This window comes from Meleagris gallopavo, chromosome 2 (genome assembly GCF_000146605.3).
Source record: "Meleagris gallopavo isolate NT-WF06-2002-E0010 breed Aviagen turkey brand Nicholas breeding stock chromosome 2, Turkey_5.1, whole genome shotgun sequence".
NCBI classification, from domain to species: Eukaryota; Metazoa; Chordata; class Aves; order Galliformes; family Phasianidae; genus Meleagris; species Meleagris gallopavo.
In genome coordinates, this window is record NC_015012.2 from 23,133,933 (window position 1) to 23,158,312 (window position 24,380).

Genomic DNA, 24,380 nt, shown 5'->3' on the forward strand with positions numbered 1-24,380 from the left:
TTTCCCATTTGAAGTAATGAGGAAAGCTCATGATGACTTCCAGGCTAGGTGAAATACAGCCTTGGGTAACTCTATGGATGCTTGTCAGTAGATTCAAACTCCCTTGTGTGTGCTTCTAAGCTTTCACATCAGCACCAGCTTATGACTGTGGACAGTCCTGAGTGTGTAATAATTAATGAGAAAGAGTCAGGTATGTCTGGTCTATGTGGGCTTTATTGCATGAAATTCTTGTTAGAATGCATATTTGTATAAAGGCATTGCTTCTGAGTCTCAGAGAAATTGTGAGCAACAGATGGACTGTCTATGTATGAATGTATGTTCAGCTCATTCCTGCCAAAATGCAGTAATAGAGGTAAGATCATTAAGTATGGGATGACACAGTATATGTACAATTCAGATTGAAAATGGATACCCAAATCAGGACACAAGTGAACTCTGGGGCCAAAGTACCTACTGAACTGATACAGTAACAGTAGCCTGACAGCTAAAAGTTCTCCAGGGATCACATTAGCATCTGGCCCCCGTACTCATAGGTAGAAAAGCATGGGTGCATCTTTGGGATGGTTTACCATACAAGTTTTGTATACATGTGTACACACACACACACATGCATAACATACAGAAAAGGAATAAAGTGCCTGAAAAGAATCGGTGAGTATTAGGAGCCTTCTGGAACTATTTTGAATTCATAGAAAAAGAAGTTGCAGGTTTCTAAATTGCTGTGGAATGAGTAAATAATGAGAACATTGTTATTTCCTCATCTATGCTTTGGATGTCAAATAATCATTGAACTTCAGGAGATGACCCAATAAGTCTCAAAAGAGAAATTAGAAGGCAGAACTCTCCACTCCTAGTACTTAGTATCCAGGCCTTTTTAACAATCTCTTCATGCTGTTTAGATCCTGATTTTAGTTACACTTAAGGACTGCACACTGCCTAAGTAACTGTATAGATAATAGCAGTAATATCCCAGCCCTGGTCAGCCCTGGATTCTGAGCACAGGCAGTGGCAGAATTGCGAGTGATGGATCTAGCTTAAGGCTTTGGGTCTGGCTTTTATACTTGGCTTCGTTAGAATTCAGGTGTTTGAGTAGAAGTTGTTCTAGAAGGACTTCTTCACAAATATAGTTTGATTGGAATCTTAATTTTTAAACTCTGAAGTCTTTCACGGGCAGCATTATCAATAATCTAGAGATGCTTTAACTTGTATTCTGAAATTTCCACAGCTCACAGTGCCTCTGAATGTATGAACAGCTGTTAGTGATTACTGCAGATGTTGCCCTGCTTGTTACAGTATTCTATCTACTTATCATTGTGTGAAATATGTGTGTATGAAATGTTCATGTGATATGAAGTAAAGACAGAATGAGCACTGCAGTGGTTACCTCCAAACTGATAATATAACACTTTGACATCCTAGACCTACCTCCTTCAACCAGAGGTGCTCATTCAGGGAGCAGGCAGCCATGCAGGCAGACAGGCATACCAATCCCAATGATAATCAGTTAATGGCTCCCTTGTTCAAGGGATACTTTTATCTGTTGTAGCTCACATCTTTAACAACTCCAAGAACAGGATTCAGTTTCTTAAATCAGGTCCCCTGTTATTAGGAGAATGTAGCAAAGTTCTATATGCTTTACTAGGAAAGATAGTGAACCTAAATACAAGTCATAGGTTGAAGCCAAGCTGCTTGAGTCTTTCTCTCCAAAAGTATGGACACTTGCATAATACACATATAAGCTTTGTAGGTGACGAGTTAAGTGTGGTTAAGTATTTTGAGCTTACACTATAATTAAAAAAAGACTTTATGCTTTTTCAAATGTGTAATTGATAAAAATTAAGAATGTAAATAATCTGTTTTCTAATGCTAGTAATGTGAAAGATAATATATTAAAAAAAAAGAGAAGACAGAAAAAAAAGGAAACAATCAACACAAAAAGCCAAACCAACATAGTTTCGAGAATAAAAATAGGATAAGGCAATTTGACACTTATTCAAAAAGATGTGACAATTTAGTAGAAAATGGTTACATTTTTTTCTTCTCACTTACCCCCACCACACTTCTTTGGCTATTTTGAATAGACATTTCCACAGCTGAAAAACTGCCAAGGTGCCACAATGATAGTAGTGGCTAGTAGTAGTAGCTCACAGATGGATCCCACGTGGTATGTCTGGTGTGTTACTGATGGCTGTGATTGACTCTGCATGGCCAGATCTGGTAAATGCATAACAAGTTACCTGAAGCAAGTACAGTGACGATCTATGTAATGTTTGATGTCAATGCTACTCTTGCTTCTCCCTTTCATAACACCCCCTCCTCTTTTTCCCAAGGTATTGAGATCCTCAAGCAGTGGAGCAGATAAAGTTTTTTTTTTTATTAAAAAAAATGTATTTTTATCCAAAGCTCTCAGAAGATCTATAACTTATCACAAACAAAAGCTCTGTGCGCTGAGGGCTAGCATACTCAGTTTATCAGAAATGGCAAACATGAGGCAAGGAGATGAAAAGAGCATTCAGTAAGCAGGCACAGCGAGACTTGCACTTGAAAAACTTTTAATTTATTCTAGATAGTATCATTTATATTACTGTATATCTAATCCCATTACTTGGATCTGCTTTCAGTTGCTTTCATGTAAGAACTATGGCTTTGTTTGTTTTTAACATAATTACTGGTTGAAGATTTTGCTGAATTTTTACCTACTTGGGTAAAAAGAAGTTATTATAAGGCACTGCACTTGATTACCTTTAATTCCAGTGTAACCATTGTGTTAGATTGTTCATATTTCCAGGCATTCTGACTAAAAGATGATTAAGATGAGACAAGTAGGTTAAAACTTCTTTATCATCAAAGTCAAGTGCTACAGAAACTAGTTATAAGGCTGCTTGCGTTTTGGATCCTGAGCAATATAAAGAGCAACACATTCCTCAGATCTCTTCCAGCAGTACCTGGGAAAACAGAGATAACTCAGTGCGTATGGGGGAATATGGGAGGCCAAACCATCCACACAAACGACTAATGTGCTGATGCTGCTGAGAAGCAGAGAAATTACAAACAGGTTCTCTTCTGCTTAAACTTGTTTTATATTGGTATGTCTTATATTTTTGGGAACTACTCTACATCATCACCCATATAAGCCAAACATCATGACACAGTAGGGAAGAATTTTTCTCCTTACAGATGAACCAAGGGGAAAGGCATATGCTGTGATCTCAGTGACATGACGGTTGAAACAGAATCACATAAGCACAGATATTTTTTAACAATATAAGTAACCAAGAGTTCAAGAGTATTTGTGTCTTGTCGTCAAACACTTTCACATTAGCTGTTTATGCTAGTTTCAGAGATGGCCAGAGATCAGTATCAGTGTATAGTAGTGACACATACAATAATATGTACCTGCTGTTGAAAACTGGTAAATGTCTTAACACAGTATGACCTGTGCTGGCAGATCTCTGCACAGGCATCATGCCAGGACTTTGAAAACAGCCTCATTCATTGGACTTCAGGATTGGGAATTAAATTAAGTGATTTTGTAGAGGTGGAGGAGGTGAGTACATACTGGAATCACAGATGTAGAGAGACTCTATGCAGCAGGGCAGTTTCAGGTCTTTCAGCAGATTATTTCTGGTGTTAGTGATTAGCAAAAATAATCACTACTACTCAATAGTTGTTGTTGTTGTTTTTTTTTTTAATCTGTTTTTTTTTGCTTTTTTTCCTGTAAGAAACAAAGCTGTTTACAATCATATACCTTCAATCTACTGCACTGCATTACCAGTGAGTATACATCCTTCTCCTTCAGAGCAGGCACTCTATCAGTCTATGCCAATTTTCACAAGAGTTGGCAAATACTTTCCCTTTCTGTTCTCTGTGGAAACTATTTTCACCAGTTTTTCTTTTATTTATATTACATGTGCCATTACTACGAAATAGCCCTATGAATCTTACTCCAGGAGAAGAGCTGTGCTCTTGGCCTGGCACCCAAACTTTGCCATGTTTTTGTTGGTTGGAAGCTTAGAGTATTTGCTGTGATTGCCTATGAGTGTATTCTCACTTTTCTTCATGATCTTTTGCACATTGTTTTTTTCTTGACAATTTTTTATTGTATTTTCCCCAGCTTAATCACAAGGGGGAAGCCAGATGAATTCTTGGCTTTGTTTGCTCCAGAATGGACTTCTGCCCTAAGGAGTAATGCAGACTACTGCAAATCCTGCAGTCTCAGTGGCTGTGTTTCTGCAGCAGATGATGCACAGCTTGGTATGGAGTAAATACACAGAATTTATTGTTGGAGTCTGGGAAATAATTAATCTCTACTCACAAACACTGGGCACGGACAAGTAGGCTATCACCAGCAGCTAAAGTCAGAGTTTTGCCATCCACAGTAACGGTAGATGCACCCTCCTGAAGGGAAAGAACAGACAGTCAGCTTTTAGTTATGTGTTCTGTCTTGAGTAGGAAGAAAATTCTGCAGGTAAGTATGGAAATATTAGTGAAGTGAAAGAGCACTTCTAATTTGCTCAGTTTTATGAGGGCTAGCTAAATATTCAGCTGATGTTCCCTGTCTGGCACTATTAGCATCAATAAAAGCATGCTTCATGGTTCATTGTTCCCCATCACAAAGCAGCAACTTATTGCTTGATATTTTGGGGATATACTGCAACAAATCTAACCCAGAGGTGCAACTTTCTAGAAATTTACAGAGGGAACATTCAGGAGTATTTCAAACTCCTTTTCGACTTTTCTGATTCCTAATACCTTTTTACATCTTGAAAAGTAGTCCATGAGTCAGCAGGGAGCTGACAGAAATCGCTAACAGGAGTCCATCTACACTAGAACACGCTTCTCATTATCTTGTCAAGCAGAGGAACCAGATTCCTGCCAGCAACACGGTCTTGATTGCACAGTCTGCTGCGAGCTGCAGTGTAAACAAGTGTCTTTCAAGATTGTTATGTCTTTAATTAGTAGTTGATGGTCCCTGTGAATTTCAGCAGAACGGGAACTGATAGAAACATCTGCTTCACAAGCTAATCTGACTTGCTTTTCTCTGCAGTGTTTCCCTTGAGCTGCCTTTTGTAGAAGCCAGTAGAAAGAAGAGCATGTGGACCACCTACTTCTGCACTTTAGTGTAAACAAGTTCTCAGATTGTTATTGAGTTTGTCTGCCTGATTCCAGTTGTCCTACAGTATGAGGACAAAAGCTTCAAGGCAAAAGTAACAGTGATGGTTTTTATTACATAGAGGCATTCTCATATATTTACAAGATATCCCCTAGCAGAAATAAGAATCCTCACCAAGACCTCATGGAGGATGGCAACAGTTCCATCTTCAACATACGAGGTGAGGGAAAAGAGACTGTTTTTACGGTGGTAGTAATTTTCAGTTATTTTTCATGAAAGTTTAAAGCCAAACAAAGTTTCCTGTTTATGATGATTTCCATTAGAAAGAAGGTAATAATCAATTTCTGTTGCTCTTTCCAGGAGGCTGTACTAGTGTTCAGTTTGTTCTGACTTGAAATATGAATTCAAGGGCTAACAGGTATAAACTGAATTGTCACACACCAGCTGCCATATCCAGATATCTGAATTCTTTTTGCTTTTTTCAGTTGTTCCTGGTCCATAAGCTATAACCTGGGGGAAAAAAAAAAAAAAAAAAAGAAGTCAGGGAAGAAAAGTAATAGATTCATTCCCATGAGTGAAGAGTACATATTCATCTTCCCACAGCACTTAAACATTCTATTTTTAAAGAAAAATGTTCATAGAATCTGATATTTTTACAGACATTAAAATTCACATTACGTTTTGTATTCTCATATTGATTCCTCCTGATAAGATAAAAAGGGAACTGATCACACCTGCCACTCCTTATGCTCCTCTGTATCCTCACTTATCTATTCCCACTGCCTCCTCCCACTCTCAGCTTGGCATCAACATCCTTCCTGCTTCTGTTCTGGGAACAAGCACTTCCTCCTTGTGAACTCTGGGCCCTGTCAAGAGCCTGCTGAAGTAAAAAAGATTCTCCCAGTAACATTAAAAAGGCTGTAGATCAGACCTTATTTTTCTTCACTGTCTACCATCTCTGTGTTCTTCTTGACAGACCCATGCTCCCTGTCACTCCACTGTCAGATGAATTCTTCAAGTAAAGCAGCGAGAGAATTTTTTGTAAACTGTTGTGCTGTCAAGTGGTGACAGCTTCATTTGCACCCAAACTGGACTGTGTTTGACTGGCCAAGAAGTGCAATGCTCTAGCATGGCCCTGGCCCTTGGGTGCTGTACAGTTTCTCTTTGTTTCCATTTAAGTAGGGTAAGAAGAGGGAAAAAAAAAACAACACACTGTGTATTTACACGTTCAAATTAGACTTGGCAACAAGAATGCTGTAGAAACATACTGGGAAGCTAAGCACACTTGTGAGTAGTATTTGCATCATGCTGGTATTTTTGATTCGAGAAATATGGGAGTGAGGGATGGAGAGAGCTGTTTTAGTCCGAAAGGAAGTGAATGGAAATCAGACTCAGGTTGATTCTGCACATAGCAATGGCTGAGACAGCAGGTCCCTGTCCTAGATTCACCAGGGCAATGGACAACAGTGGGCTTGTACGGGGGCCGGGCATGCTAAAAGGGAACTGCTCTCTACGGGTGTGTAGTTTTCTCTGTTGTGAGGCCTGGATTCATTCAGTCTGAATACAAGGCACCTATTATCTGTACCTTTAAAACTCTCCCACTCTTTTATAGCAATTTAAACTCCTACCTCCGTTTCAAAGGTATCTCCAAACATTCTCAAGGATTGTTTCTGATTTATTTCTCCCCGATGATCATTCAACCAGCCTTGGAAGGAGAATGGCTCCATTACAGAAGAGCAATTTAGAGGGAAGGGTGTTTCTTTCAGGAGCTCATCTGTAAAAAATGGCAGAGAGCTGTCAGTGACATTTCTCTGGATCTTTGCAAATTTTTGCTGTTGCTTTCAGCTTGAAGGGCTTAATGTACAGACACTGCCTAGTTAAAAGACCATGACCATAGCACTGTTTGTTGCCACAACTATCATGACAGTACTTGAGGTTAAGATGTGTGTCTTATTTGGAGTCTAGATGAGGTTGCTTCTCTGTAGCTGTTGTCAGAATTGTTATGTGTCCAGGCTTCTTAAAAATACATTTGAAAACTATGTGTATAGTTCTTGTTAATGTGTTCTTTGTTTCTTTCAGACAAGCTTGTGTCTTAGTAAAAAACTGATATGTCATTTCTGACCTTTGCTGAGTCACTCCTAACACATTCCCACGTGAGTGGAATGAGACCACACAATCACTCAACTCTCACAGACTCAGTACTGGCTTTTGTGCTTCTTCTCCCCTGGGTGTTATTAAATACACTGTCCACAGTGAAGTTCAGGCTATCACTTTAAGTTTAATAAAAGGCTTTTCTTGTGGTGTTCCTGGATTTGTAGGTGGGTTTAATTTCTAGTAATTTTCCTTCAGATCTGATTTAATTTAAAATAGCTGGAGGACTGAATGTAATTTAACTGTAGCTAGTAAAATTCAAGATTTGTGCTATGTGTTACTTCTATATGAAATTAAACTTAGTCATTTTCCAGCTCAAAGTGAAATGCAGAGACAGTGCAGTCACCTTGGGGATCCTAGTTCGTTTGTACTGAGAAGCCACTGTGGAATGCCTCTAGAACAATTTTAAGTAATTATGCCAGCCTAGATGCAGGAAAAACTCACTAGATGGCTGTCTCCTGAAGGCATCGAGCTCATGACCTCACAGCCAAATTTTAGCCTCAATCATAGGAAGAGTAGGTTTTATTAAATATCAGTATATTCCTTATTCAGAGTTGTACTGATTCTTTCTAAAGCCATCCTTCATTGCTCTGCAGTGTTCTGAATGATCCCCACAGGCTTTCAGGAAAAAGGTGCAGCCTTTGAACGATGTATGAAAATGTGGTCAGTGCATCTAAGGCTCAGCAGTTTGCTGCGTAAGCTGCTCTCATTTAATGGATCATAGTATGCACCAAGTGTCTATATTAATCTTTTTAATCTCTAGAAGATCTGGATGGGAATACCTTCTTTTTTTTTTTTCCTTCTAATGGTTGCCATTAGAATTTCTTTTTTTTTTTTCCCATTATATTAAACTAAATGGAATAAGCCAATAAGTTCCTGCAAAGCAATACCTCTTTAAGGAGCTACAGAATTTGTACCATTAATCTGCAGTAAAAAAATAAAATAAAAAAGTGGAAGCTTTTTTCCTTCTATGTTTAAGAAAAAAAATATACTTTTATATCACTTAACATATTTAGCATATTAATGCGGAATTGCAAACTCCACCAAAGAAAGTAAGAAGGGAAAAAAAATCTTTACAGTAGATTTATTCTAATTTGGTCCTGGAAGCATTAAAAAGCTATAATCTAAATACTATATCTTTCTTGCTTTATAAGATTACAATTTTGGTGATTTATTTTCACAGCAGCATATCTGTTGTTGTTTTCTCACTTTTCACAGGTCCATCAAATTTCCTTTGGAGATGATTAGAAACACTGCACTTTGTCCTCAAATTATGGATTGTATGGGACTGCTGAATCATGGCCTGAACCTCTGATTGATCACCTGAGGCGAGCAGTGAGTCAGCCACGGGAGCACAGGTGAAAGCAATTCACCTGTGCTGTCAGAAGGGGTGGAGCCTGGCTGCACCTCTCCTAGACCTATTTAAGAGCTGACCACCAGTGGGGAATCTCTTCTGGAGATTCACTTCACTGGAGTTTCCCACGTGAGCCCAGGTTATGGGTGAGTGTACCTATCATTTCTGTTTCCTGCTTTGGTGTAATAACATCATAGCCAAGCTCTCTGTTATATGTGAACGTCTCTAAATTCGTTAATTGTACACCGCTATACCATAACATTGGTATATTCATTAATTGTACATGGATACTCTCAAGTGCAGCTGTACTGCAAAGTAGTTTTTTGGTTAGAGATAGCTACTGTGTAAATGTCTAAAATACCATTATGAGTCAGATTCACACACAGGTGAAAAGAAAACAAAAAATGTCTAAAACATCATTAGAAAGTATATTCATCCACAAGAAGAAAAAAAAAAGCTTAATCAAAAGGTATTCAGAGCAATGAGTTTTTCAAATAGATTTTAAAATATTTTGTTTCACCATTGGTAACAGTCTTCATTTTCTAAATCAATATGAAGACAGCAGAGATTTTTCTGTCATTAGAATAAAAAAAAAATCTCTTGAGTGTAGAAAAGCTTTTTGAATACAAGAAAGTTAGCAGCTGGTAGGGTTTAGTAAAGTGCATATATACATATAGTATTTAGTAATACATATATGTATGGGAATTGTTGAGTCTTGGCCTGAAGCACTGATTGATCACCTGGGGAAAGGAGCCGGTCAGCCCTGGGAGCTGGTGAAGGCAATTCAGCTGTGTGACTGGAAGGGGTGGAGCCTGGCTGCACCTCTCTTAGATCTCATTTAGGGGCTGACTGCCAAGGGGGAAGAGGTTTCTGGAGTTCTCTCCTTTTAGAGTTTTCTACTACGAGCCTAGGATGGGGTGAGCATTTCATTTTTGATAGTCTCTTTCCCCCATGATAATCTTTCTAACTATAAACCTGTAAAACATCATCCTAACCACGTCACTCTTTTAACTGTACATTTCTTAATTTTACTGCATGTACACAAAAACATGAATATATTATTTTCATATCTATATCAGTATATATAAACATATATGCTATATATGTGTATGATATGTTTATATATATATTTAAATGCCAATATGCTACAAGAATCCTGCTCAGCATCACAGGTGCATCTTCTTCACAGATCAAGAATTCTAGCATCAAGTAGGAAGTCAGTTCTGGCTTCATTTGCTGGAGAGTGAACAGCAACAGGCTGAATTTCTAGAGTGGGTACTGTGACATCGTATGCATATCCTTGCGTGTTCCTATCCTAATTCCTGGAGTAGCCATTCTCAATGTTAATGGAAATGTCAATGAGACTAGTAGAAGTTTAATACCTCTGCAAATCAAATTATCTAAAACATATGGACTGAAAGACATAAATTTAGGCACCTGGATTTGGGGGAAAAAAAAAAAATAGTTATTCCATAAAAAAAATCCAGAGCTAAAGTACCAACAATTATTACTTTAGAGTTAGTTGGTTCACTTCACTGCTGCTGAGTGTAGATGCGGAAACATTCAACTGAAAATGTAGCATTCACTGGCTGTAATCGTTCTTTTTCACCGTGTATCTGTATTTATTTTTGTAGAGTGCCCTGAGAACTGGTGTGACTGCTAATTTATGACTTGTCCATGTAATTATTTCTAGCCACATTTTTCTTTGTGTCACTGAATCTGTGCTAGAAAATAAACACTTTCTTAATAGAAACAGAAGTTTGACATGGAAAGCTTTGAACAACATTACTGCAATAAAGAAATATAGCCTCTCCAAAAGGAGATATCATCATCATCATCATCATCATCATCACTTTCCAGAAGGAAGAGGGTAAAATAGAACAACAGAATTGCAAGATTTAGTTTATCTTTCTGCTTAAATGCTTGTCACAACATAGCAACGTCACTGTAATTAATAATGCCAGGCTTTAGCCTTTGACCAGGATTTGGAGTACCATCCTAAAATTGGGAAACTTACCTACTGTTTCTGAATCTGCCTTTTATGTGGCTGTCTCATTGTCTCTCTCTATGAAAGAGGAAGTGCCATAAGCCCTTTCTACATTTGTGGGATGAGGCTTTGTACAGCATGTGTGAGCTATTATTACTAAATAGCCTTAGAAACTCCAGTGAAAATGTCAGACTGACAGTGCGAGTTGTCTGTTTTGGATGTTGCTGTCTGGGGAATGTTTAACAGTGAGAGGGAAAAGGTAGCTACCTTATTAGAGAAGATGTACCTGCTGTGAGACTGCTCTGAGCTTTAGAGCTTCTTAAAAAAAACTAGATATTTTTTTTCCTGAAGTCTGAATGGAAAGGAAACAATTTTATATGGCATTTCTTCCAATTTTCATGGCAGGTTTATTATATACATTATGCTCTTAAAGGTCAGCAGTGTCTTGCTTCCTATGGTGAAGCATAAGGAGAGCTCTCAGATTGCAGTTTATGTTCTGCCTCCCCTGCAAGAGACTCAGCTGAGGATATTGCAGGAGAAGCACTCTTCTTCCTGAAGACCTTGGGTTTTTCTTTGGTGCTTTCATTAGTGGTTCTGAGTCCTAAATCAACTCCTGGTTCCAAGGAACTTGCAGCACTACTTGCTTTTGGATGATACATTTAGGTTTGGGATAGAAGAGTTTAGCAGCAGTTTTATATGGCAGCCAGTGTACTCTGGATGACGTAATCCTTTGTTGGTCTACTAAATGTTGCTAACTTAGGTTAGTTGTGATCTATCTGGTTTGTCTGAAGTCTTCATCTCTATCATTGACTGTATACTCCTTGTGATGATATATATCTGTGTGATATGGAGTGTTTTTAAATATAAAGGAAAGGGAATGGATGAAGCGAATGAGAGGTTGCATAGCTAAGTGGGATTGTAGGTATATGTTAGATGACTCTAGTCTCCTCCAGGCAGCCTTTGGGAGAGAGATGAATGTGGCCTGGGAGATTCTTACAGTTTCCTGTGCAGTTATGGTTGGTCCAGGCAATTGAAAATGCTTGACTATTTTTAGTCAGCTTGAATACTTCTCTGTCCTGTAGACTTGCTGCTGGCAGTTTGCAAAGTACATTGCCAAGGGGAGTTTTCCTACTATCTAAATGCTTGCATGCTGCTGCTTTTAATACCTCTATGTGAAGCAGAAAGAAGGCAAGTTACACTATAGATATGTGGGAAGTACCTAAAAGATGAGAATCAAAAATTCCCTGTTGTGATTCATTTCTAGCCTAGGTATTAAATGTATTCATCCTCCTCGAAAAAAGGAAGGAGATATGATAACCATTTGTAATAGGGCTTGAGAAAACTTAAGAGGCTAATAATTTGGTACAAAATCTCTCCAGGAAAGGTGTGTCAAGTAAGGATTGCATGCAAAGTATGTTTCTGACTGATTATATTTCACCTAAATGTACTTGTCTAAGAGCAGGTCTTTTTAATGGCTGCTCCTGCCTCTTTGTGTACTCTGATTATCCTGCTCCCTACGTGGAAGGAGACTTTCCCTACTGTTGGCTAAGCCAGAAAGCATAAATAAGTCTGGATGTAGGCATGGAGGATCTTTTGTTGGTTTTACATTTAAAAAAAAAAAAGGCAATTGGACCTTGATTCCATTACTAGCTTTCCTGTATGAGTGAGCTGCAATCAAAATTTTTCTTTGAAGATGTTTTTCTTCCACTTATTCCTGAAGAGAGGAGGCAATATTTCTGACTTATGTATAAATTAAGAGTACTTCAGATGGCACTTCAAAAGTGAAAGGATTCTGGATTTTCTGAAGAGAAATTAAAAGAAGAGGCTGAAATCTAGCCCTTTTCATAGACTAGTTTTAATCTTACAAGTGTTATACTGGTTGTTGGCATCTGCTTCTTAAGAAGGAAAAAAAGAAGACAAAAAAAAAGCTGCTGAGGGAATAGATCCAAAGCATTATTTCTCTGTCACTAAAAAAATCTGCCATCTTTTTTCTCTTTGCACAAGACACCACTATGACTTTCATCTTCTTAGTGTCCAAGAAAACTAAGCACTGAAAAAACTGAGAAGCTACCAAGGCTGAAATCCAGCCATATAAGTTTGACTGCCTTTTGCTTCTAGCAAGAGTTAGGATAAAAACATTTTAAATATTTGTTGCCTTGACTTAGAGGCTAATGTAAGAATTACAGAATCACAGAATGGCCTGGGTTGGGAGGGACCTCAAGGATCAAGGATCTCCAACCCTCCATGCCACACGCAGGGCCAACAACCTTCACATGTAATACAAGACCAGGCTGCCCAGAGCCCCATCCAATCTGGCCTTGAACACCTCCAGGGATGAAGCAGAATCCATTCAAGGGAAAAAGGTGTGTTGAGTTCTGAGCAAAATAGGAACACTTACTTGCTTTATTTATTTACTGTGTTTTGAAAAGGCTTTTTTTCAACTTTAATTGAAGTTTCTCATGCCTTTTGGCCTTTGTAAAGCTCTCTGAATGGCTTATAAGGAAAAGCTCATTTACTGGATTTATCAATAACTTTTCAAATTTTTTTTAAAAAAAGTATTGAGGGTATCATCACTTCTGATTGTTGGGTCTGTTCTTTCACTTTCATCTTCTGCAAAAGTATTGACAAAATAAATCTTTGTTCTTTTTCTCTGGTTTGATATAGTTAATTTGCTTCTAATATGATATTATGACTATTATTACTAGATGATCATTATGGTCCTTTTCAACCCAGGCCATTCTGTGATTCCATAATATGATTCTATGATATAAGCACTTAGTTCACGCTGGTGAAGGACACTTAGTGAAAATCAATGTATTGAACATGGATAGTATGTGTGAGAGGATATTCTTTTTATTACAGCAGCATCTAGAGGCTTCATCTGAAATCATACTTTCTATGCCAGTCATTATGAAAGCATGATGAAAGAAAGCAGCTGTCCTAATATTTCTTCATTTCCAAAAAGAAAAAAAAAAAACAACACACCACGACTCAAAAAGCAACTAGGCAAAAGATAAATATAAGGGTATTACTCTTTTGTGTGTTGGGATAGCAAAGCATGTCATACAGGTCATCTAGATCTGTGAGTGCTAATGTAGCAGGTACAGTACAGGTAATGCTTTACCTGTAATCAGGACTATCTCAGACAGCTGTGATGGTAACCTTCTGGGAGTCTGGAAGAGCTCAAAATAAACTAAATACATTTTGATGCTCATATAAAGAGAAGCAAGTTCTAGGAGACAAGACTTCTTTGTTTGTTAAGAAGCGCAGTTTTCTGAGAGGCACATTTCATAGTCATTCAGAAAGACTGTTGCACCTGTTGAAGGTACAGATGCAGTCTTTCAGGCAGTATTTTGTCTGGCTTAACGTTTCCTAAATGCAGAGGCTTGTAAGGTTGCTGTTCCATACAGGACTCTTCTGTGAACTTATTATTTGAGGGAGACCAACAAAGGCAACTGTGTTTAAGGAATGCGCTGTCACACTAAAAATCTTAACTCCATTTTAGTGTTTGTATAAAAACTTTGTTAGAATACCAATTGAGACTGGATATCTATACAGCCACTGACTTTATGGTGACTATCAATCTGAGAAATGCAGTAATATGAAAATAAGGCTTTTTTTCTCTAATCTCTATCAGAGTAATTCATAAAAACCATTTTGTTTAAGGCATTTGAAAATGGATGTGGAGATTAAGGACAAATTAATTTGAAAACTCTTTTAGAGAAGGAAACTAAAATATACCTTAACTTGTGATGTGCTGTGTAATTTAAGTTAGCTGTCCTGTAGCTGTAAGAGTAGTGTAACTGAGTATCACAGCAGTGCATGTGTGCACATCCACAGATTTCCTTATTGGACTATCTACAAACAGAGGCAAAATAAAAAATAGGTCAAGATAGCATAGAAATAAAATGCTAAATAGATCATGCCCTACATGTACTGAAAACGTGAGCCTTCGCCTAGGTGTCATTATTTCTTAAGTTTATAGGTGAAGGAGTACAAATATACAGTTTGTAGGTTCAACTCACTAAAACCTCATTTTCTATAGTTAGAAACAAATTTTTCTTGGCATGAAAGACAGTTACAGATACGGAAATTTTTGCACTGTACTGTTACCTGATGTCTTCGTGTGAACAGCCAAGATGTTTTTGGTAATCATGTATAAGGATTTTATTTATGATTAATGAAAGATTACTTATCAAAATAATTTTCATTTATGAATCTCACAGAAAAACTCAAACTTGGTAATCTTTCATATGGCCATATGTGCACAGAATCACTGTTCAATCAGATGCAAATTAATTTCAGAAGAAGACGTGTTACCTGGATTTGGTTTTCCGGTTTTATATTGCCTGGAATTGAAAAACCTAAAATAATAAACATTATGCATCATTAAAAAGTTATGCTCATGTCTGAACATTAATAGAGATTAAGCAGTAATGCTGAATACAGCTATGCCAGGTCCTCATCTATTATCGCATGTACTCAGCAGGGCTATACCAATTTTTATTGGCAGAGGGTTGGATTGAAAGTCCTCAAATTCATGTCACTAAAAAATTCCCTACTCTGGTACTGTACTGATTTTTTTTTTTCTTTTGCTTGCTCCTTGTATGATTTTACTTGGGTAGTTCATCATTAGTGAACATCTAGCAAATTAGTAAGTTAATTGATAACCTCTGCATATTTCCTGGGAAGCAGCTGCTTTTAAAATACTTAACAAATTTGCCATAGTCCTAATCTTTCACGTACAATCTGGATTAAAAATATGAAACCAAGGCAAGCAATGAGTGAAAGAAGCCTCAAAATAGTTTATAGTTTTACCTAGTTAAACTAGAACCAAATATTCATTCAGTTTCGCTCATATTTAGCAGAAGTATACTGTTATACATTCACAAAGTATCTTACAGGTAGATATGGGGAATTCTTTTAAGATCACATTTAACGAGGTTTGGGATATAAAAGGTATGATTAAAATCTGTGGACCAATGATTTACTTTTGACGAGTCGATGTAAAATGCAGTATAAGAAGGAAGTGAAGTATATAGAATCACAGACTGATAATGGTCTATTAGATCATTTCAAATGTTCTTCTAAAATTTAAAAGTTTTAATTTAGAAAAGAAATTAACAAGCTTACTCTTGAATTATTGGTGCAAGTTGAGTGCCAAGATCTTCACAGTGAAACCATTTTTCAAAGAGGACATTAGTTGATGTTCCCACATAGTATCTGACAAAGTGAAAATATTAGTCTTTTATTAACTAACAGATCAAGTAGTTTGAGTCTTTTCAGGAAAACAGCTACTTAGTGTGTACTATTCTCAATATTGGTGTATGTTGTTTCAACACATGGTTATTTAGGGAAGCTTTAAGCTTCCCTGATCAGCTGACTGATGGGGTACTTAAACTAGTTTTGAGAGCTTATGAATTTTGCTGATCAACCGTAGATAATTCACCAAACTCTCTTCACAAACTTTCCTGACTTTATCCCTGGAACTTAACTGGTCCGTAATACTTTAGGATCAATAGCTCTTGTTTTAGGTAAGGTTACTATGAAAACAACTGTTATCAAATACAGTCCCCAGTAACTGTTTCTGTTAAGGTATTAGATAAATATTCCTTTTAATACTCCACTTGCTTATTGTCTGTGCGTGGGGTAATAAGAATACAAGGTTGTTTACAGACTTGTTTGCCAAAATTTATATGGCTTACAATTGCATAAATTTGGGAGATATTTAGTTCACCCTCCTGAAAAGGAACTCAGTGTTTTACTTGCATTATTTTGTCTTAACAGTTAAATTGTGCTAAGATCAATTGGACAAGATAGTTGCAGTCTATGCAATGGCACATATAGAATTTACCTACAATTTTTAAAAAAATATGATAAGGCAGGGATGTTTCAGTACAGTCAGATATTACAAGTGATTGTAAGTAGACCTTATGTGCCCTTTGGGTTAGTGACTGGAATTAATGTTTAAAGATGTAAACAAGGCTCATAAGACTATAATCTGGAGTATTTATGTTATCATGTCTGTCATATGACTATATAGGTATTGCCACAAGTTTTGCAAAAAGAAAGCTCTTGGAAGTGAGAAGCATCATTAATGCCTCCAGTGCGGAAAAAGCTGTGCTATGAGCACAAATTTTGGACACCTGAGAATCTACAGAGAAGAGAAATGTTACAAATGTCTTAGTCAAAGAAAGCCTTTGAAGGGCTCTACAACTTATGAAGTACTAAAGAATCCAATCTAACATCTAAAACCAAACTTTAACTTCTTTACCACAGGATTAAGTTTTGCTAGTGCATTTTTTATTATAAAACAAAGAATGTTAACATTAATTAGGCTGAAACACTGAGACATGCTCTTTCACTTGCACAATAATAAGCATGCTGGGGGCTCTGATTTATGACTGAAGCTTGTAGGCATGGTAAATAATGTAATGGCAGCCTCACATTAGTCCTTAAGTCAGCATGATTCAAAGCAATCTTTTGCTGTTGATGAGTGGAAGTTTGACAAGAACAGAAGCTCTGGTTCTAAATCCCATTTCCTAGTAGTGCACACAGAGCCAATGTCACTTCAAAAATAAACATTACTTTTACTTCCATGACTTCAGGCATCTTTGTTCATAATTTCAGTGTGAAAACACTTCAGTGATTTATTTTCAGATACCTGATTAATATTTTCAGTTAAGAGCGTGCTTTAATTATTCTTTTTCCACCTGCTAACCATATGCTAGCTTTTAATTAGTTTAAATTTTCCCCAAGAACATGACTGTATCACAGAGCAAATCCCTATTTCTATCTGCCTTGGAAAGCTAGTCAACATCTATTCAACTTATGCCATCCCCAAACTTCAAGTATAAGACGTTATTTTATTTGAAGTTGCATAAAGCTACTTAGGTCTTTTATTTCAAGTAAACATTGTTTTCCAGATCACTAGCTAGTTTTCAGCTCACAGTATCTTTTTTTTTAATGATGCCAATATTCAGAAATCAGGCCTGCTATGAAAATAATAATTAAAAAAACAACAAAAAAGTGCATAGATAAATGCTGTTTAAGTTAACTGTGTGTGTTTTCAGCTTGGAACCCATTCCAGTGACTCTTTGAATGGTCCCTTTCTTAGTTTCCTATCTCTTTATATTTTTGTTTGAATAAAAAGTATTTTCAGCTTGCATATTCACCGTCATCCTGCTATGATACAGCTCATGCAACCATCAAAACTGTAGGTGAGAGGACAGAAACAGTACATTCCAGCCCTTGCTGAAATTTTAAATCTTTTTGAATTACATGAGTAACTATAATCTCACTTTGGTCAGTGTCCATATAATATAAAAAAGCCAACTTTTCTGTCTGCCATGACTTGCCCTCCTACCCTTATGAAGGCTATAAAATAGCAGAACAAGGCTTATTCCAGCTCCCACTAGAATACTAAATAAAACTCTCATTTATTTGAAGACATTGTTCTCGTATAGCAATGAAATCTAGGCAGATGTGTTTACCATATAGAGGTGTTAGTGTTAAGAAAACTGACTTTTATTTCCAGCTACTTGCACACTTGCCAGAAAAGCTCATCTTCATCTTTTTGCTTTCAGTGCTTAAGAAGGAATTAATGTTCAACTTGCCAGAACTGATAGAAAAATCTTTTCTGATTTGTCCTGTTACAAAACTGAGACTTTAAAACTTCAAATGATAGTAGTAAGCAATATATATTTTGATAGCTATAATTGTAGCACATATTGTAGGGATACCTCAACCTGTTCTTCGCTTGACTAAGCCAAAACACCGCATGAGATCTCTGTATATGTCTGTATGGATAAATAAATTTCTGGACAAAAGTAATACAAAACTGCCAGGATAAATCTGTTATATTATCAAGGAACTGAAACATAGTATTGTATTGACAAGATAAATTAATTGCGCATTATGAATCCTAACAGATTTGCTCACAATTATACCTCACCTGAGCCCATCCATTTCTGTCTTTTGTCTTTGCCTCTCAATTACAAGACCTACAGTGTCTGCGTATCTTTGAGGAGAATGAGGTATCCTGGCAGGTAGGAGAAACATCTGTTCAGACAGAAGAAATAGGAAAGCATCAATGTTAGGAGGTCTTTGTTTCATCTGTAGTCCTTCTGCTGCAACCAACCTGTAAAGTCTTTTGTTCGCTGCCCTACTTTCCTGCTACTCTGTGGTGATCTATGCTGTTCCTTGCAGCCGTATTTAATTCAGTATCAATACCATATAAGATGCTGCTGCTTGCTTTCTCAGTGAATGATGACCACTGAGTCAACAATCAGCACTGCCTTTATTGCAGCGTGGTGCTGTCCTTCCCAGTTTGATCATCATTGCTAGACACAATTAAAACAAAAATCTAACTAGTTATTCTATCTGAAATCTTTAAAAAATGTATTTACTGCAGTTTCTCAGGAGCAGAAATAAAAACAAAAAGCAAATTGGTTGTCAGCTCAAGATTTCTAAACTAATCATTCACGGGTGTCCTTGCAACATAGCAAGACGTGACTGCACAATGAGGAGTGTTATTCTTCAGAAATAATTAACAAATACGAGGTACTACTAATTCATGCAAGTGTCAGAAAAAGAATAGGTAATGTTTGGCTGGGAGAAGCCTTCTACTGAAGTTTGAAAGCAAATCTCTTTCTAGCAGCTATGTGAATATGTAAGAAGGCAGTAAGGCTGTGCTGTTCTTGAGTGCTACAGGTTTCTAACTGAGTTTGGACAAGTCACTTCAGTTTCTTTGTCTGCAAGGCAGAACTAACAGTAGTGCTTCACAAGGACTGGTGTCAGCCTTCCCACTAGGGCTGTTGTGTGCTCCTTCTCATTAATTCTTCTGTTACATGCCAAGGTGGATGTACTTGCCCATGCGGAGTCCATTACAGAAATCTCCTCTTCTATAGGTTTGAAAGCTTACATCCTGTTTTGTCATTGAAAAGGTTGTATTACTTCTTTTTTAGTGACATTAAGTTGTTGGGTCTATTACATTTCCTTTTCTTCAAAGAGTGGTCCCACAATCTTATATTTAATCCTTTCAAAAGCTGAATGCAGTTCAAGCTTTGGACAACAATGAGTAGCAATAGTAAAACATCTTTAGCAGTAACATCAAGAAAAACACCTAGTCACAGTCTCTTTAACAGCATTGAACTACGTGCTGTAGCAAGTCAGCTATTATACAGAGAAACATCTGAATACAGTTGGATATGCTTTATTTAAAAATAGACTTTAAAACTGTTCTGATATTATAATGGTTGTGAAAGCTAGTGATTAGAGATTAACTGTTACTGAAATTGTGAAATGTTGCACAGAGCATGATAGTTTGTTGTTAATTATATGGCATTTGCATGTTGCATCCAAGCTTTTATTACTTATATTTTTTTCTAGCCCGATGTCACCTCTTACACGGCAGTGATAAATTGATCTTGAAATACTTCATAAATACTACATGCTACATACCCATATAAAACAGTAAGAGGAAAAACAATCGTTTTACCTCCCCTTCTCGGATGACAATGTCTTTATGCTTGTTATTTTCAATTATCTTCAAACACATGTCTCCTTTCACTTGGTAAAAAAGCTGAAGGAATGGGAAAACAACATTAGGTCAGGTGCTCCAAAATATTCTGTACTTCATCTTCTGTATAGAAAGGATATACATACAAATACATTCGGCCTGTTTGCAAATAGATTCTAACTTCCAGCCTTAACTGTTTTTTAAAATTTTATGAAATATATATTTCATTATCTGCGCATATACATCTATGACGGTCTGTAATTGCTTGAAGAGCTCTGCCGTGAATGCAGTGAAACCCCATTCCATTGTCTTTATTCCTAGCAATTACATTTTGTAGGACTGGGACTTCATGGTTGAGATATCTGTTAATTCAGCTGGATATAAAGCTTCATTTCTGCTGTTTTTCATTACAGATGCATCGGGGTCTTCACTGTTAAATTCAGTCAAATTAAATACCGCCCTTTCCAAATATGCTCTAAGTATGCATCCCCTTTTGCCTGAAGTGTGTGGTATTTATTATTTTTTCCCAGAGCTTTCTCATGTGGGAATAATTGCCCATATAGAAGCTGTTCTGCTTTATTTCTGTGGATACTTTGAAGCCCTGCAACAGCTGCTCCTCTGCGTGCTCTTCTGCCTACTGTGTGTGCAAAAGGATTATGCCCTAAGCTTACATAAGGACAGGACCACTGAACTTGTAATTTTGTCTTCAGTGACCTTTCTGTAGTTCTAAGAGTAGCTTTGTTGGGGCTCTGAGGTGCCCAGATCTGGCCTCAAGTTTCATGGCAGAGTTGTGCTACAATCTGAAAGCAGATCCCTTGTTGACCAGGAATAGGTCCCTCACTGACCCAAAAATGAGTGCATTTTTATTAACTTTGCATAATGATGCACAACAATAATCCAAACAATCAACTTTTTTTGTGTAGACGTGCTCTGGCCAACTTCTACATATTTCTCATATTCTCTGTGCCATGTCTAGAAACCAAACCAATTTATGCAGTTGTTGAAATTCGGGTTGAAATTGCCTGACATCTGATTCAAAATTAGAACTACAATGAAATTTTTGATTTATAGTCATTAACTAAAATTTTAGCAAAATGGAAATAAAGAGCTGATGAGAAACAAAGACAAAACAAACCGCCCAAGTGTAACAAAAACCATCAACCAAGCCTTTACCACCATTAGAAAAGATTAATCATGTTTTTAAATCAGGGTTATTTTCTGAAAGTTCTGATATACTGATTGATGTATTTGTCTGAGGATCCAAGGAACACCTTTATAAATGTAAGAATAAATACACTGGCAAAGGAATGAAACAGCAGAGAGAACTGAATATACAGAATACACTGGAAAAAAGCTCATGCAGGGAGCTCTTATGTGAGCTCACCTTGTACCAGAGAGATAACCATGGCTTAATTATAACTCTCGTCTAGGTGGCCACAATACCTGGCTACTTATTCTTCTTGTACTCTATTTCGCCATGTTCTCCTCATATCATTTTCCTGTGCACTACTGGAAGACTGTATAAGTGTGACAGTAGCACTCATTACTGAGCATACCAGTTAAGGCTAGAATTGCTTACTGTAGAACATGAAAGGACTGGAGCAGAGAAATGACCTCTCTTTTTTTTTTTTTTAAAGACTCACCTTATCTAAAACATAAGATCCTGATGGATTATCACACAGGCCCTTGTTAGTACGGCACTGGCAATACAGAAATTGAAAGATCCCATTTGAAATGGTGATTTTTGGAGTGGTATCTTCCCTATGGCTACTGAAGAAGCTACTCCTGGGTACTTTGAAGGAAGTGCTGATGAGGGAAAGAACAGGAGAATTTTGTTGCTTGTGATGGATGAGTATTTTTCTCATAATGGAAGGGGAAAGGGACCATTCAGCTCAATAGTAGAGCATCACAGTCAATAGGAAAGATTCTTAATACAATACTAAATTTCAATTTAAAGAATTGTTTTGTAGTGGGAAAGGAGGAGTGAGACGGGCAATGCTTTGTTAATAGAAGTGTTTTTCTGTCTGAATTTAATACTACCTTTTATTGTAAATTATGGTCTATTCTTCAAACTTTTTTTGGGGAAAATGTCAGAATGATTTAGTCATCCGTAAATTATCTGATGTCACTCTGCAAGGTAGTGATTACCAAACTTACTGATGCACTTATATTATACCTGAACTTTGTTGAGGAAACTGTCAGCTTGTTCAACATCTCACTGAGTTACAGTCCATGCCCATTTCACAGGACAGTTTGCCAATACAATATTATCCTGATATTTTGCTGGAACTTTAATCTTTCCTCAGAGCTTACTAAGCTTTGCATTTCAACTTCTTCTGATGTACCTGTAATCCTCTCCTCTCCTCCCCACTCCCCCCCCCCGGCTCCCCCACGAAAAAAAAATCCACAGCTAAGTAATGAAGTGCTGGTGGGTGGGTGTGATCATGCTTCAAACTGTGTAGTGTTGTGTTCAACTTAGAGGAAGGTGGCAGGACCAGTGCTGAATCAGTGCCAAGTGCCAATACAGAGGTATTCCACCCCAAATATGCAGTCTCTGGCAGGCATTTCTGGCAAAAATTAGGTGGATGTATGGAGAAGTAGGATGTTTACTTCAGTGAGAGAGTAACCAAAACTACTTGTTTTGGTAGGAATTCATTTCACTAGGGGATCAGAAAGTATAAACATTACCTTCAAAACAGCAGTATCATCCCTGCCATATGAAAGCGGTGGGACTACTGTCCTTTCATCCAGATGCATGCATCTTAGCAAAGTAATAAAGGAAGTCATAGGGGAAGAACACATTGTTTCTAACTGGTTTGCACAGACCAGCTACAAGTCTATTTAATGTAAAGCTGTGCAATGTTCAGTGAATGTATGGCCTGCTAATTTACATCCAGTGTTGATATCAAGCTCTGCCTAGATACAGTAGCTTACAGTTTCACAAATGCTTCTGTGGCTGAGTGCTTATAAATAAACATCTGTAGATACCTGCAGTTTGCAGTGTACTTTGTGAACTGCTTCTGAAAATGGAATTTGGGATTCACAGAATCACAGAATGGCCAGGGTTGGAAAGGACCTCAAGGATCATGAATCTCCAATCCATCTGCCATGTGCAGGGCCACCAATCTTCACATTTAATACCAGACCAGGCTGCCCAGGGCCCCATCCAATCTAGCCTTGAACATCTCCAGGGATGGGGCATCCACAACCTCTCTGGGCAGCCTGTTCCAGCACCTCACCACTCTGTCTGTAAAGAACTTTCTCCTGACATCCAAACTAGGCATATTTTGACTTGTGTTGCATGTTAGATTGTTAAATACTGAATTAATTTGATGAGCAAAGCAAATTCTGATGTGGGAGTAGAGTCTGTATGTTCTCCAGACTTGAGTAGTGACTGATCCATGTGAGCAGAGAAAAACAATTTTTCTCCCTTACTCATTACAATTAGGGTAATCAGCCATCAGAAGTCAGGGAAGTAAACAGATGTGACAAGCAGAGAAAACTACGTTGTTTTTTCTTCTCATTTACACATCACCTGTGAAACATGAATACTAGCCAAGTCTCATCCCAACAACTGTATGAAGCAAACTTACTTCTAATTCGCAATCCTTCTGATGTGAAAAGATCATTATTCTCATTGCTTTGTAATAATAGAAGCTTTGTTTCTTATTACAATATTCAAACAGTTTTCACCAGATATAATGTGCTTTTTAAAATACAGGTAGCAAAAAAGGTTTCTCTTGCTTTGACTCATGTTCTCAATTTTACTAGAGCAAAAAGCACTGCAGTACCATCTATGGCATTGATGTGCAACCTTTTGTCTTGCCTGGGTCTCACTGAGTAAACAGGAGCTGTCTTGGATTGCATATACATGAGTTGCTCTGAAAGTAATTTCTGTTATTTCCATGGAAACTGCACAAGATACAAAGAGCACAGTAACACTATTTGATAGAGCGAATTCTCAGCTATGAAATGCTATTTTCAATACAGTCACCACCATTAGCTGAGCTTTTTCAGTAGTGGTGAATAAGAGCCTGCATGCTGGACTTTTTTTCTCCTTGGAGGAATTCAATAATGCACCTTTGTTCCATACGTGCTTTCATGTCAGACACAATTTTGTCAGGTTGCCATTCTGTCACACAGAACAACATGATATTGGTGGAAAAGTTCAGCGTCTCCTGCCACACCACCAGCATCCGCCTCTGAAGTCGTGGCAAACATAATAAAAAAGGAGGCACTACCTTTGGAGCAGCCC

The 24,380-nt window shown here is 37.4% G+C and overlaps 1 protein-coding gene across 3 annotated transcripts in view; it reads right to left on the bottom strand.

Moving 5' to 3' along the window:
• Positions 1–2,535: 2,535 nt before the first annotated feature.
• The window catches only part of HAAO (3-hydroxyanthranilate 3,4-dioxygenase), a 31,832-nt gene continuing 9,987 nt past the window's right edge, over positions 2,536–24,380 (bottom strand). For 2 of the 3 annotated variants that reach the window (XM_010706759.3, XM_003203885.4), the window contains 8 exons: positions 20,105–20,188; positions 18,560–18,666; positions 15,739–15,828; positions 14,926–14,969; positions 6,742–6,887; positions 5,555–5,623; positions 4,316–4,398; positions 2,536–2,945 (listed from right to left, as the gene is read on the bottom strand). In XM_010706759.3, the coding sequence (XP_010705061.1) occupies positions 2,867–2,945; positions 4,316–4,398; positions 5,555–5,623; positions 6,742–6,887; positions 14,926–14,969; positions 15,739–15,828; positions 18,560–18,666; positions 20,105–20,188 (702 nt within the window). In that variant the 3' untranslated portion in view covers positions 2,536–2,866. The remainder of the gene's footprint in view (positions 2,946–4,315; positions 4,399–5,554; positions 5,624–6,741; positions 6,888–14,925; positions 14,970–15,738; positions 15,829–18,559; positions 18,667–20,104; positions 20,189–24,380) is intronic. The other variant, XM_019612706.2, reaches the window with a different exon arrangement.